The sequence below is a fragment of the Phyllostomus hastatus genome, unplaced genomic scaffold (genome assembly GCF_019186645.2).
Source record: "Phyllostomus hastatus isolate PE091 unplaced genomic scaffold, TTU_PhHast_1.1 phas_contig_150, whole genome shotgun sequence".
Classification (NCBI taxonomy): domain Eukaryota; kingdom Metazoa; phylum Chordata; class Mammalia; order Chiroptera; family Phyllostomidae; genus Phyllostomus; species Phyllostomus hastatus.
The window spans coordinates 37,090,683-37,105,295 of record NW_025333611.1 but is presented as its reverse complement, the minus strand read 5'-3'; the positions used below and the strand labels follow the sequence as shown (position 1 = coordinate 37,105,295).

The 14,613-nt window shown below is 49.6% G+C and overlaps 1 protein-coding gene across 11 annotated transcripts in view; it reads right to left on the bottom strand.

Moving 5' to 3' along the window:
• The window catches only part of FAM193B (family with sequence similarity 193 member B), a 30,881-nt gene extending 16,299 nt beyond the window's left edge, over nucleotides 1-14,582 (bottom strand). For 7 of the 11 annotated variants that reach the window (XR_006783831.1, XM_045823633.1, XM_045823664.1 and 4 more), the window contains exons 1-2: nucleotides 14,248-14,582; nucleotides 267-509 (exon numbers count right to left, since the gene is read on the bottom strand). Coding sequence is in view for 9 of the 11 variants with exons in the window: in XM_045823633.1 (XP_045679589.1) it covers nucleotides 267-509; nucleotides 14,248-14,457 (453 nt within the window). In the remaining 2 variants the exon portion in view is untranslated. Of the gene's footprint in view, nucleotides 1-266; nucleotides 510-8,420; nucleotides 8,482-9,050; nucleotides 12,102-13,175; nucleotides 13,360-14,247 lie in introns of those variants that run through there. The other 4 variants (XM_045823684.1, XM_045823691.1, XM_045823676.1 and 1 more) reach the window with 4 other exon arrangements.
• Nucleotides 14,583-14,613: the final 31 nt, after the last annotated feature.

The following is a 14,613-nucleotide window of genomic DNA, read 5'->3' as shown; positions in this document are numbered from 1 at the left end:
CCAAAGGTAGCCCAAAAGACAGATGAAAGGGGCAGGCTCTCCATCTACCAAATCCTATGGGCCAGCCCTCACACTGTGCACAGACTCTCCTCAGGAACCGGGGGCTGCCTGCAGCCTCTCTTCTTCCCCCCCCATGTGAGCTCAGCACCTGGGCACAGGGGCCACTGGAGAGCCACCTCACAGAACAGGGAAGGAACAGCTCAACAGCCTGACTTTGTGCAGGCAGCCCTCCTGCACTCAGGGACCTCTTCGCAGTGGTTACCTACCGCCACTGCGTGCTCAGGACCTGTCTGCCTTTCATCTTCCTCCATGCTCCTTCGGCAACTCTGGCAGACCCATAGCGGCATCTCGCCTAGGAGATTCTTCACGAGCTTTGGCATGAAGTCGGGGGGCAGCTTCTCACCCTGCAACACCAGTCCATTTTGGGAAGGGCCTTCTTCCCAGCCTTTGCGTTCCCGATGACACAGCAGGCAGCAAGTCTGCACAGACTGGCTAGAGGTGTGGGGAACCTGTCCAACAGACAGAAATAGGGTTTCCCAGGAGGGGAAAGGCTCTACTTAGGAGTAATATTAACAATAACAATGTCACTTATTATGTGCCATGCACTGGATTAGGCACTTTATATGCATAATTTTAACTCCTGCAACAGCTCTGCAAAGTAGTTATTATTCCCAACAGATTTTAAAAAGTTAAGTAAGTTGCCCAAGGTTACAGAGCTAGGAAGTGGTTCAACCAGGATTTAAACCTCAGTGAGGATGATTCCAGAACTCACGCTCAAATGATCTGATGCCCCTATGTCCCCAAGTCCTAAAGGTTAAAGCAAAGACGACCCTTCCTTCTCTGGCATGTCTAGGAGAGGCCACAAGCCTGGGCTGTCTGTGTAGTCTACAGACCACCCCACCCGGAAGGGAAGAGCACATCGGGCCATGGGAGTGTGGGAGCGTGGGAGGACCTGTGGGCTTCCAGAAGAGCTATGCAATTCCAACTGGAGCAGAGCAGTGTTTTGGAAAAAGGGTTAGGTACCAGCTGGACTGAGAACCTGAGCTGGAGAGAAGGTAAGGCGGACCTGGTGCTTCTGAGAAGTGCAAGGCGCAGTGAAAAGAACCCGAGCACCCTGGCTGCTGTGGCTCAGGGGACTGGGCACCAGCCCTTGAGCCTGTGAGATGAGGCTGACTGATGTTCCTCTCCCTCTCTCTCTCCCTTCCTTTCCCTGATGTTAAAATAAATAACATCTTAGGAACCTGGGCTTTGGGATCAGACCGACATGCACTCTAACGCCTGCCTGACCACATTATTAGCTGGGTGACCTTGAGCAAGTCATTTAACCTCCCAAGCTCCAATCTCCTCCCCACCTCGCAGAGCTGTGAGCTTGGTGTGTGAACAGGGAAAGCGCCCAGCCCTGTGCATGCCCACAGCATACTCCCAATACACAGTAACTCTTACTTGGACTTTTTTTCCTTTTAGGAGAAACTTGACATATATATGTTTATAGGTTTTCTTTCACACTGAGGGGTACTAACTAGGAGACTTACAGGTTTTAGTGACCCTAATTAATGGCTTCCCTTTATCCTACAGCTTTGTCATCCCCCCTCACTCTCGCAGTAGCTTGGTCCCGTCCCTTCCATCGGCCTACAGGATGTTAGCAAACGTGCTGTGGGCACAAGCTTGAAAGCGAACGCACTTCTACCTGCTTCCTTGCACAGCTGGGCTCGCTCGCTCTCGCACCTCTGCCACGTCACGAGCGTGACCAGGCTAGCTGTTGGAGGGACGTGAGAAACGTGTGAAGAAAACTGAGTCTTTCTGGCTAATTGGCCGGCAGATCAGACACATGAGTAAGCACAGCTGAGACCTGCCAAGCTGGCCCCGATCCGCAGAAACCCCCAGTCAATCCGGAGACTCATGAGCAGTAATAAGTGGTGTTGTTTTAAGCCACTAATTTTTTTTTTGGGGGGGGAGGGTGTTGTTACATGCAATAAATAGTTAACTGATATACCTTCCAAACTTACCCATCACTAGGTAACAGTTGTTTGCAGAGGGCTAAGCAGAAGAATAGTAAGGGTATCACACTCATCTACCAATAAAATTACTGCCATCACCTTTTTTGAGTAAAATCCTCTTTTCACAGCAAGTTCGCATCAGCATATTCTTAAATCTGTCACATTACAATTACACTGACCTTGGTCCCTGATTTGGGGGGGGGGGCGGGGGTGCAGGGACCAAACAGTAGTACTAGGAACGTATGGAAACACTTGGGGAAGTATGTGGACCTTGGAAAAGTGCACCAGGAAAGACAGAAAGCTCACATGTGGAACACACATAAGATACTAGGAGTCTACATGTGCTCTGCCAAAGGAACATTGCAGTGAGCAAGGCCGCTGCTCTGCGGCAACAGCAAAGGGGTACAGCCTCCAGCCCTGGCTGGCGTGGCTCAGTTGCTTGTGGGGTCGTCTCATAAACTGAAAGGTTGTGGGTTCCTTTCCCGGTCAGGGCACATGCCTTGGTTGTGAGTTTGGTCCCCCACTGGGCCATAAGACAGGCAACTGATCCATGTTTCTCTATCTTCCTTTCCCTCTCTCTAAAATCAATAAGCGTGTCCTCAGGTAAAGATTTTAAAAACAAACAAACAAACAAACAAACAAACACCTTCCCAGATTCCATGGAAAGGGTGGAAGGTGGATGGGGAAGAATGGTCAGAGAAGCTACGGCAAAGGAGGCCTTTTCGCAAAGTGTGCCCAGGAAACTTTCCACAGCTATAAGGTGTCCTGGTGACGGTGGGGCAGGGAAGGGCAGGGAGGCAAGGCAATACCCACGGCCCTTTCCCCATAATGCTGATGACCAGTCTTAAAGCAAACACTGGATGTGTAACTTTACTGCAAGAGAATTTCACTTCATTTAGGTGTTAGATTCTAAAGTTACTACATAAGACAAAAATCTTCTATGAGTAAAATTATTCTTTAAATTCTTTATATGGCCTGTGAAGTACAGCATATGTGTTTTAGGTGTGACCAAGAATTCAAGTGTATAATATACAGTCTCTGGTAATATGTGATTTTCTTTTCTGTTTTCCTATAAAAGCAAACACGGAATTCTTGTGAGTTAGGTGTATGCCTGATGCGACTGCATTCAGTGCCAGAGCACACATGGGAACACGAGGGTGCAGTGTAAACCACACTGGCCTTGGCATTAGCCCTGGACCCCGATCCCTGACCAGCGACATGATGCAGGGCAAGTCACACTTATTGTCACCTCATCTGTAAAATGGGGTCAAGTCCCAACCTGGATGGTTGGCTGTGAAGTCCAGTGCCAGGACCATAATATAGATTGCTCAACACATGGAACTAATTATGCAACAATTGTATGTATGTATGTATGAATGACGTGTATGGGGGCGGAGAAAGAGAGCCATCAATGTGACAGAGAAACATTGATTGGTTGCCTCTCGTATGCTCCCCAACTGGGGACCTGGCTTACAACCCAGGCATGTTCCCTGACTGGGAATCGAGCCGGTGACCTTTCACTTTGCTGGACGACACCCAACCCACTGAGCCACGCTGGTCAGGGCAACATATGGTACTAATTATGAACCGGATGGGAGTGATAGAAAACAGTATTTAAAATCAGGACTGTATTTAAATGCAGGTCATTTAACAGCATTTAAAATACAGGTCATTGTATCTTACAAAAATGTAAGAATCTCTCACATGCGATGACTTGAAGGTGACTTGTTAGACATCTTAATCTTTGCCTTCAACTCCACGAAGTTATTAAGTTCCCCAAACTCTCTCTGTACTTGCCTACCTCAGGCCTTTCTTTGCTAAAGGGGACCCTCTGCTTAATATCCCCTTCCTCCCCACACTCACCAATAAGGAGCTGGGAAGGGCTTAAAAGCCCGGCTGAAACCCAACCTCATCCAAGCTTTCCTCGAGAGCTCCCTTATTACCCCTCCGCTCCCACACCCTGCAGCACTCTGTGCCTTCCACCAAGCTCATCCATCTGCACCTTCCATCCCTCCTACCAGGCTGGGCTCCTGGAAGGCAAGCCCCAGGTCTGATTCTTGTCTGGCTCCCTCACACTGCAGCACAGGACCTAGGCTCAGCTGGTCACATATGGTTAAATAGGACCTGTTAAGTGTTCCCATGGCAACATTGCTGGCAGGCAGCTTGGTGAGACACCACTTGAAACTGTTGCTTCCCACAGAGAAAGGCCATCTTCCTACCCAGGACATTCACCCAAATGGTTCTGATCTCAACTGTGGAAGAATGGAAGACTACATTCCTTGCAGATTACAATGAGATGCCTCTGTTCGTGGAAATAAAGTGACTCTCCTTAGAGCCACACTGGTACACACAATACATGAGATTAGCCATCAACAGGAGTGAATTTATGGGACAGGCTGTCTTTCCAGTCAAAGGAAGAAACACAGGGCTGGGAAGCTAATTAACTCCTGGCCGAGGCAGTGATAATACCACCTACAATGCATTGCACAAGGCTTCTTCCCAGAGGGTTAAGTGACATCAGAGATGAAAAGCTTAGCTCAAAGGATCCATGCAGTAGACACCCATTCTATTATCTAGGCCCCTGGGCTATTCTGTTCTTAACAAGTCTACTCCAGAAATTAGCTTATCCACTGAACTGAGTTTGGTATACTTGAGTTCCTTCTAGGCCCAAACAGTTCTGGTGACCCCCAAAGCTGTCTTAACCCTCCTTAAGCTGTCTTAAGCCTTGGTGCCTGCATTTGGGTACAATGCCTGGTAGGGACTGGGGACTTTTCTCCCCAACATTTTCATCTCTATTTGCCAGAAGGTGGTAAGGATCCTAAGTCGTAGAGATGCTATATTCAGTCAGTACTACCACTGTTCCTTCACATTTTTGCTTTGGCAGAGAAAAGTTCTTGGTTCAGAGTTAATTCCCTCTGACTGCGATCTCCAGCCACTTTTCAAATTCCTGGTCATCATGGGCCCTTATGCTCTAGAGTCAACCAGGGCTTTCACTAGCTGTTCTCTAGGTGTGTTTTTAGCACCTAGCACAGTATTTCCACACAAAACATGATCAGTAAATATTTACGAAATGAATAAAACATCCAACCATTTTTTTTTAATCACTGATCCTTAAACCCAGCAGTTCTGGGCAACAACTAATTAATTATTCCTTCTCACCTCAGTTTAAGTTCCAGAGCCTCTCCACCAGACACAGGTGGAAGAGAGGGAAGGAAAGGCTCCAGGGGTTCCCCTGAGCTGGGGTCTGCTCACACAAGCTCCAAGATCATTCTGCTTTGCTCTCTGAGCAAAAGCAGAATCTCTGGAGAGTGTCGGGTTACTCACACAGGATGTGTTACAGCACGCAGGTCCCCAGGCAGGAAAGGGACCAGGGGAGCCCTAGACTGTGGCCACTCCCAGAACAGGGAAGGGGAAGCCATTAAAACCAGTGTCTGTGCTCCCTCACCTGACCAGGCCCTGAGACTTTTCATCTAGGCATTCTAGTTTTTCCTGGGAAAAAGAGAGAGAGATGAAAGAATAACTGATAAACTGGTTATTTGGAGTTGGGTACTGGTAGACATTAAAAAGAAGAAGAAAAAAAAAAAGGTTGTCACTTCAAGGAAAACAATGTATTTGTGGATAAAATTCACCCTTTCATGCAAAACTCAGAATTTTGGAACACTTGTATCCATCGCTATGATTGTGACAATTTCCCAATGCTTAAAGACTTTTCTGACATAACTGGTGCTCATTTGCTCATATGAACAAATGTCTACCTTTTAATATTATAAAAATGAAGTGGGAAAACATTTGGAAGATCTGCATAGCTCAGTGAACCTATTTTCCAAAGGATCAAAGCATGTTAGAGAACCACACATTGGCTAAAACTCTAGCAATTTTAATGTGAATGAATATTTGGTCACAGATTTCATACTGCAAAGAATAGCAACAATCATCTGGAAAGGCTATTAAAATACTACCCCCATTTCCAACTAGGTATCTATGTGAGACTGGAGTTTTTTTTTATATACTTCAACCAAAACAACATATTGCAATAGTTTGCACACAGAGGCATATAAGAATCCAGCTTTTTTGTATCAAGCCAGACATTTAAAAATTTGCATGATGTGTTACAGAACTGTGCATCTGAAACCTGTATAATTTAGTCAACCAGCATTTTCCCAAAAAATTCAATAAAAAGAAAAAAATTAGTGACAATGAAAATAAGACTGCAAGAAACGAATGAGAAAGTCTCCTCACTTATTTTTCAAAAATGTAGTTATTTTTCATTAAAAATTATTTATGTTAACGTGATAGTTTTAATTTTGTTATCCTCAAGTGAATTAGCAACTAAATATTTTTAAACGTTCTCAGCTTTAACACTTAGTTTGGTAGGTATCAATAGATATAACCAGCAAAAGCTCTTTCGGGCCCTCAGTAATTACTAGGCGTGTGAAAGGCCCCAGACCGAGCACTCTGAGAACTGCTGATATGAAGCATTTAGCGGTGCCTGCCACCCGCCAGGTGCACAAAACACAGTAGCAGTACACAGGGTTCGTCGCACACCTGGACAGCTCTTTGGAGACGTGAACACATTTCCACCCCAGCCTTTCTGTCCACAATTTAGGAATTAATGGGGAATAACCCTGGTCACAGACTAGGCAGCTGTCAAGGACTACTCTGAATTGAAGCTGGGTCTGATTTCCAGTCCTAACCCTCCTTTCATTTCTTCTCACGGATCTCTTAAACTTCCAAGAGCTCATGCATGTTTGTAGAGGATTCCCCCAAGACACATGCTGTATCTAACCATCAGCTCTGCAACAGCTTCCAAATTCTATTCTGAAATGACCCATTAGAGCACTTTACTCTGAAGGCACCAACTCCAACAGCCTTCTTGTCACCAAGGCAGACAGATAGAGGACATCAGCAGTGGCTAACATTCCCTTTCAGAAGCAGAGAAAATGATGAACTCCTAGCCTGGAAAAACTCATCAGCTCAGTCACCATTTAGTCTTCCACTTGCCCATTCGTTCTAAGAGCCCTAAACCTGGAGCCAACCGCTGTACTAGGCACTAGAAAACATGAAACCACACAGAGTTCTTGCCTTAAGGACCAGACAGCTCCATGTATTGTGTTGTCAATGCTCCCAAACCGCCAGGATGCCTCACATCTGTTTTGCAAAATCAGGCAGGAACATAAAGTAATACACAATGGAAATTAATACACAAAATTCACAAACGAAACCACCAGCCAACCAGGACATTCTTACTTGATGAAAACTTACTCTTTGCCTTCTTGAGCACCTGTCCGGTTTGATGGCCTTCCTTGAGCTCTTCTTTTCTACCCTGGTCTCGCTTTCGTCTCCAGGCTCCTTTCCAGTTGGGCTCTCTCTGACCCCTGGCATTTATGACTTGGCCCCAGCTGGCCTCTCCATGCTCCACTTCTGAGAACCTTAGGCTCTGTTCACACTCAGCACCTCATCACTACTCTTTGGCAAATTTCTGCTCGTTCCCTAAATCCTGGTAAAGGTCAATGAAGCTTTTGTGGAACCAAACTAAGCAGAACTAATCCTGCTAGTACTGCATCTATTACTTTGTGCCATGACATGTTCTCCATCTGTCCCTAGACCCTGGTTGAATGGGGGCTCTCTGGTGGCAGGGACTGCACCCTGGTCATTTAAGTGTGCCCAGGGACCTAGGCTTGTCTTGGACCTGGCACAGAGCAGGCCTTCATTGAATAAATGAACAAATGCTTAAAGCCCATCTGGCTCACATCTCAGCTGTCCACACAAATAGAATCTACAACACAGCTGCAGTGGCCCTGATTGGGCAGGCTGTGCTGAAGGCACGGCTGTGACACTCCAGGCCACTGCCGAGAGCACTTCAGTGCCACGAGACTCAGACCATCTTAATGCGGGCAGTCAGAGCTGCAGTGAATTCTTAAGGAGCGGATGTAATCGTACCTCAGTGCCCTGGAGCTCACCCAAACTCCCACCCAGGCTATTAGCTCAGGGTCCCCCATGAGGCAGGACAGCTGTTTTATACCACAAAGCCAGTTTGTGGAGAGTCAGCTCTTATAGTACCAGCCGAGTCAGGGAGAGAGCAGTGGTCTCTCTGACCTCAGGGGCCTTCCACCCCGCCAAGGGCAGCTCACCTGTCCAACCTGCCTCCTGGGTGCAGTCAGCCACAGGAGAGCCGGAGCAGCGGCTCACTGACCTGGAACTGTATTACCTACTACTCTAAACCCAGCACAAATCTCTCATGGGTGGAAAAGTATGACTTAAGACAGATGGTTGTTAAGTTCAAATCCCAGTTCTGTCATTTTCAGTATGATATTGGGTTATTACTCAATTTCTTCAAGCCTCAATTTCCTTATTTATGAAATTAGAATAAAAGCATACATCACAGAGTTGTGAGGACACAAGGAAATAAATTATGCAAAGTACCTGGCCTGGGCCTGGCACTCAGTAGGTGCTCAATACCCGTTAGTTTCTTTCCTCTTCTGTCCTGGAAGAAACGACAGGGAGACTTACTAAGCGAGACTTGCCCAACCCAGAGTTATTACTTGAAGCATAGGACAGAGGACTAGACAAGCGATCTTCAAGGCTACCTTGAACCCCCCAGTCTACGCTCTTTAGCTACAATTTCCTACTAAGAACGTTCAGTGTCTCAGACCTGTTTTTCTGCCTTAGTTCCCCTCTATCCATTCATCTCGGAATGGAGGGGAACCACAGAGAGCGCTGGGATCTGAGATCTGTGAGCAGCAAGGGCCTGTGGGACGACACCATGGGCACAGAACCGCTGGGGGCACACACAGGGCCCTTCTCGGGACACAAGCACAGTCTTCTGCTCAGCACACCTGCCTCGAAGAACCATCACCCGCGCCTTCCCCGAATGCCCAAAGCATTCACTCACGCCTTCCCTCTGCCTCTTGCTTTTTAGGGCCAGTCTAGGTGTCACATCCTCCTAAGATCACAGGCAGGGTGAACTGTGCTTTGCTCTGGAATGTCCTAACACTTTTTTTACACGTATCTCGAACAGAGTTTATTGCAGGTATCCCAGTCGTTGAAATCTACCTTCTCCACAACACGGGGAGCTTTTCATGGGCAAGGCTGCATCCCGTGGCTCAGTGCGTTCCAGTCGTTCAGCAGAGGTGGCAGTGGGAAGCAGGCACAGGCAAATGTTCCAACACATAAAGGAAGATTAGCAGCTACAGAGCATCATTAATAAGGCTATTACTGAAAAACTGGGAAAAGTTTGTGTTTTGTTTCTTTAAAACTAAGGCCGTTTCTATTCTGTTCATGGGAAAGCTCCCCCCGGAAATGCCCCATTCTGTGAAGATGTCTTAGGCCTCCTCGAAGATCCCCATGGCACCCTCACTGCAGCAGTGTCCACAACCAACCACAGAGTCACCTGGACAGTTTAACAGCAACAGATTCCAATTCTGTCGGCCCGGGACAGGGTCCAGGAAAGCACAGGGGACCTGACGATTAGCTGGGCTGGGCAGGGCTGGGCTGGGCTGGGCTGAGTGGGGCAAACAAGCAATCACAGCTGCCTTCCCCACTGGGAACTACTGGCCCCTCCTATGGCATCAGAGAATGTACTGAAGCACAGCACACCCATTTTCCTACCTAAAACCTTTCACTGACTCGTCGCTGCCCACAGGATAAAGCCCCAACTTCTTGCTTTGGGTTTTCAAGAACCCTGCTAACCTCCTCGCCATTCTCCCAGGAGTTGGATGCTTCTTGCCTCTGGGTCTCTATGCTGCTTCCATGGTTTAAACACTTCTACCTTGTCTTCTGGAATAACTTCTACTCAACCTCAAAGCCACTCTGAAAAGCCTTCTTAGGCTCTCAGTCTGTGCATCCTCAGCACCCAGCATCTGTAATCATCGCAGCTACCACTTGTGCTCTGTGCTTGACATGCAGCACTGGCTGGACCCTAACGTGAGCCTGACATCACCGCCATTTTATACACAAGGAAACACACCAAGAGGCCAGAACACTTCCAAAGACTGGTACTAGGATCTAGGATTTGAACCTCAACTCAGAGGAAGCGGTGCTCCTCTAGCCTTACTGCACATGTTCTCTGGGCCACGAGCCCCTGGGGGCGGGGACCACGCCCGATTCCCTTCTGCACCCTCAGCTTGCACAGTCATGGACCAGGTGTCCACTGGTGTCTGTGGAATAAATGAACGCCCAGGTCAGGCACGAGGAGGACTGGGCACGGTGTGCTCACTGGGCCTCCGTGAACACCAGCCTGGCCCAGCAGTGGGGGCAGCTAAGAACAAAGTGGTAGAAACCTAACTTCTTTTACTATAATTTAGTTTAACAGCCATTTTTGGAGCACATAAGAACCATGCAAAATAAATACTCCAGAAATGAATTAAAGCATAATCCTTGTTCCCACAAGTTCTAGGTTCAGTAAGCAAAGGTGTTAGGGTCGTAAAAATCCATCTAATATCAGATACTGAGCTTATGGCTCTGGGATGTTTCAAAGAAATTAAAATTTTAAAAGTCTTGGCAGGTAAGTCTTTATCTTCAAAGGCCTTCTGGCATTTCTACATAGTGAATCTCTACTGGCTTACAAAGAGGAGCCAGAGGCAGCGGGGATAGCCCCTCAGCATCATTCATTTCACTTTCGAAGAAAGTGCCTGGGCCGGAGGGCTATGATTTTAAGGGGGAGGCCCTTGGTTATCTGTGAGTCCCAAATAAAGACCCTGGCACAGAAAGGTCTTAATACACTCACAATGCTTGCTGAGTGTATTAAACACAACGGGAAGGTTGTAACAAAAACCCTGACTGATCATCTGCTCTCGTCCCCTGAGGGAGCAGGCTGAACTCCGAGCAGTGGGGGAACCGTGTCTCCAGAGCCCCTTTAAGTGAGGCTGGGCACAGTCCCAGGGAATGCTACAGGGAGATCAGAGATGGGGAGCACAGCATGAGCCCAGCCCCCACCAACCGCTGGCGTACGGTCCAGCAAGTCTCCTGGGGGTTTACGAGCTTGCACACCTGGGTTACGAGAGAAACCTAAAGACAGTCAGCAAAGCACAGGTGAGAACACTGACTTCAGATGGCCACCTGGCACTGCTCCAGCCGACCCTGCCTCTGCCTCCTGTTCCTGTGTGAGCCTCGATGTACGAGGTGCTCCACACTCTCTTGCGAAGTTGCTGATGAAGCGCAGAGAAGGGTGGAATGAGTCCAGTCGCAGATCTGGAAGGAGCCTGACTGAACACTATTTCTTACACCTACTTCAACTGATGTACACATTTTTCCTTTGCTAATAGGATAGTAACGGTTTGTCTTCTTGTGAAATAAAGGAGGATTTGGGTTCTTAGTGAATAGATCAATCTAGTTTAGTGAAACAATTGGAAGTAGACTTTTGAGAACACAATTAAGCTCAAAGTCCTGCATTTAAATGTGTACATGTTATGCAAATGAACGAAGGGGATTTGATGAAACCAAAGTGAGTGCCCTATGAACCTTAACTCAGAGGAAGCGAAGCTCTTTTGGCCCAATTGCAATCACTACACACGTGTCCTCTAGACCCTGAGCCCCTTGTGGATAGGCACCCTGTCCAGCTCAATGCTGTATCCCCAGCTAGCCCAGGGCCTGGTACAAATCATGCATCCTTCACATGCTAGAGGGGGCAGACACCACAGATTACGGCCTTGTGGAAATGTGGGTCCAGTAGCAGATTTTTAGAGTTTTAAGAGATGGCACAAATCCAGTTTTGCGGAAAACGTTTCAGTTCTTAAAATATTGGTTCAAATCAAAACAAAACTAGAAACAAAACGATGTGTGACTCGGGACATTAGAACCTGTCTGTGGACTGGAAATGGTCCGGTTTCCCATCTCAGGACTCAGCTTGGCATCAGGCACTGAGTTTCACTTTACTCGCCCACTGTGTGTACACACTATGGGTTGCAAATGGCAGCGAGAGCAGGAGGACCTTGCCTGCGGGCAGGGTGATGACTGACCCTTTCGGCAGGCACTTTTCACCAGGGCACAAAAACCTGCTTCTGGTGTCCAGCTGTCAGCGCGTCCTTTGAGGAGGGGGGGCGGGGCGCACTGAGACCTACAGTGGGAGTTATTTGGGCAAATGTTTTAGCTGTTCTGAGATTCTGTTTCTTCATCTGAAAAATGGGGTAATAGCATTTGTGTCCTTCAGCTCATTAATGTCTGCTAATCTCCCAGCATGGGACATAATGGTGACTGACGTGCTCCCTGCACACTCAGAGTTTATGCAGTAAAAGCAGAACATAATTACACCAATAGTTAACACATCATATCTGTGCTAAATGCTGGGAATACAGGGGCAATGGGAAGATTAGACATAAAGTATGTAAAGGGCCTGGCATAAATAAATGAATGAAATGGCTGGTCAAGCAGTAGAGTAGGTAAGAACACGGTAGGAATGTACCACGTTAGTGAAGGTTACAGCTCTCAGGAAAGATGCATCCTAAATAAAAACAATGATTAAGCCGCCATCCTAACTTGCTGGCCTTGATGTCTTAGGCTGACCAAGTGGCAGGGGACTCTGAAGTACTGCACGGTGTAAATGAGGAGGGGAGAAGACAACAGCTCCCTGGCTCTCCCTGCCCCCATTCCCCTTCTGGATAACAGCACACCTAGGCCCCTCACCTCCCACCCCCAGAAGGGAAAGAAAATGCTACAAGGGGAAGCAGCTTCAGGGTCAGAAGTGAAACCAGATGAGGGTGGGGTCCAGCCTGGGGAGCCTCATCCTTTGGAACCAGTCTTAGCCCAAGGTAGGAGATGGAGGTGAAGGTGGAGCTATTAATGCTCAGTAAGGAGTGACATTAATGAATGAATAATTAAAAATCTTATTGTGATCTGAGACACAAAAGAGACCAGCATCAAAACTGGGTTACAACAAACACGTGTTCTTCACAGATTCATTCTCTCTCTCATTCACCTAGTTCCTTCTAGTCTGTGTCAGCAAGGCCCTGGGCTAGGTGTGGAGGACCAGGTGGATGACACAGAATGTGCCCCTGAGGTCACAGTCCAGTGTGGGAACAGCCCATCAGCACAACGTTTCATCACAGCATGGGGAGTGATACCAGAGGGGGAGCACAGGGGGGCAGCACAGGGGGCTGTGGGCACAGAAGGAGCACCTTCCACAACTGGGTAGGTGAGGGGAGGCTTTCTGGGAATGGCACCCCGAATGGCATCCCCACTCACATGCACAATTCCAGAGATTCTACTAGAAGGCTGTCAAGAGCCATGCCTTCTGGCTGCACCAGCCTCCCAGAGTCCCCTGCTGCCCGATGCAGTGTCTGCAGAGCCAAACGCATCTTCTGCCACGCCTCAGCTTCATCCGGAACAGCATCCGACCCTCCAACACTCCTGCAGGAGCCTGCCTTCCCTGGCAGGCTCAGCCAAAAGACCAACTCAAAACTCTTTTGTCAAAGCAAGCTTCGGGTGAGCCACCCATCCCCAGGTGCCACAACCCTCCCAGAGCAACTGTGGCTCACGCCACTCCGGGCTCTCAGTGCACACTGGCAGGGTACCTTCCAACATCTCTGCTCAAAAGAAAGTGACCTTCTCCCAGGCGGCAAGCTGGAAGCTTTGGCGAGTCCTCTTATTACTGCTCTCTCTCAGTATGCACCGAACCCAGAGATGGGAGGGTCAGGGCAGGCGGCTTGTGGGTCAGGGGTATGGAGGGCAGAAAGGGTGGGCTCTGCTGGACTTCCACCTCAGTGCAGGGGCCTCACTGCACAGTCTTCTGGACAGCCTGGCTGTCTGCTCCACCAGCTCCGCTGGGCAGGGACAGGAGGGAGGCCCCAGGAGACACAGCTGGGGGCACAGCTGTTGAGGGGGCAGTGGCTGCAGGCAGCGACGGGAAGGGGTGGAGCCGCTCCCAGGGGCAGAGGCTGCGGCTTTCCAGGCCCCGGCGCCCCGACCTGGCCCGTGGGTGGGTGGGGAATCAAGTGGGCCCGGGCAACCGAAGGGCAGGGGGCTGAGCGGTGGCGGCAGGATCACAGCCCGGTCCCAGGGTGGCTGTACCAGCAGAACCTTTAGCTTCTGCTCCAGCCGGGAGGCGTCGGGAGGGACAGGCAGCCTGGTCTCAGGAGAACCCGACGGGCCGCACCTGGGCTTCGGAGAGAGGGGCCCAGCCTCCAATCCTGCCTCGGCGGAGAAAGCCTCAGCCCTGGCCCTAAGGGGTAAGATGGTCCATCCCCAAACCCATCCCGGCTCCGCTCCGGCGAGGTGAAAGCGCCGCAACAGCCGAACTCGCCTAGCTCGCTCCTACCTGCAGGCCAGACGCCAGCTTGGGTTCGTCCTCCTCCCTGATGCCGTCGCAGTCGGGCTCCTCCGGCGCCTCGGGGGGCCCTGCACCCGCTCCGGCTTCCAAGCTCGGCAGCGGCGAGGGCTTCGGAGCCTGGGGCTTCTGCGGCCCCGCGGCCCGAGCCCGCTCGCGCCGGCCCACGCCGCCGCTTGGCCTGCTCCGCCTCCGAGTCATGCTGCCGCTCGCGCCTCTCCTTTGCTCCGCTTGCGCCGCCGCCGCCGCCGCCGCCGCCGCCGCCGCCGCCGCCGCCGCCGCCGCCGCTCCCCTCTCAGGACAACAGCCAATATGGCGGCGCCCGGCTCCCCCTCCACCGCTGCCAGCAGGTCATAG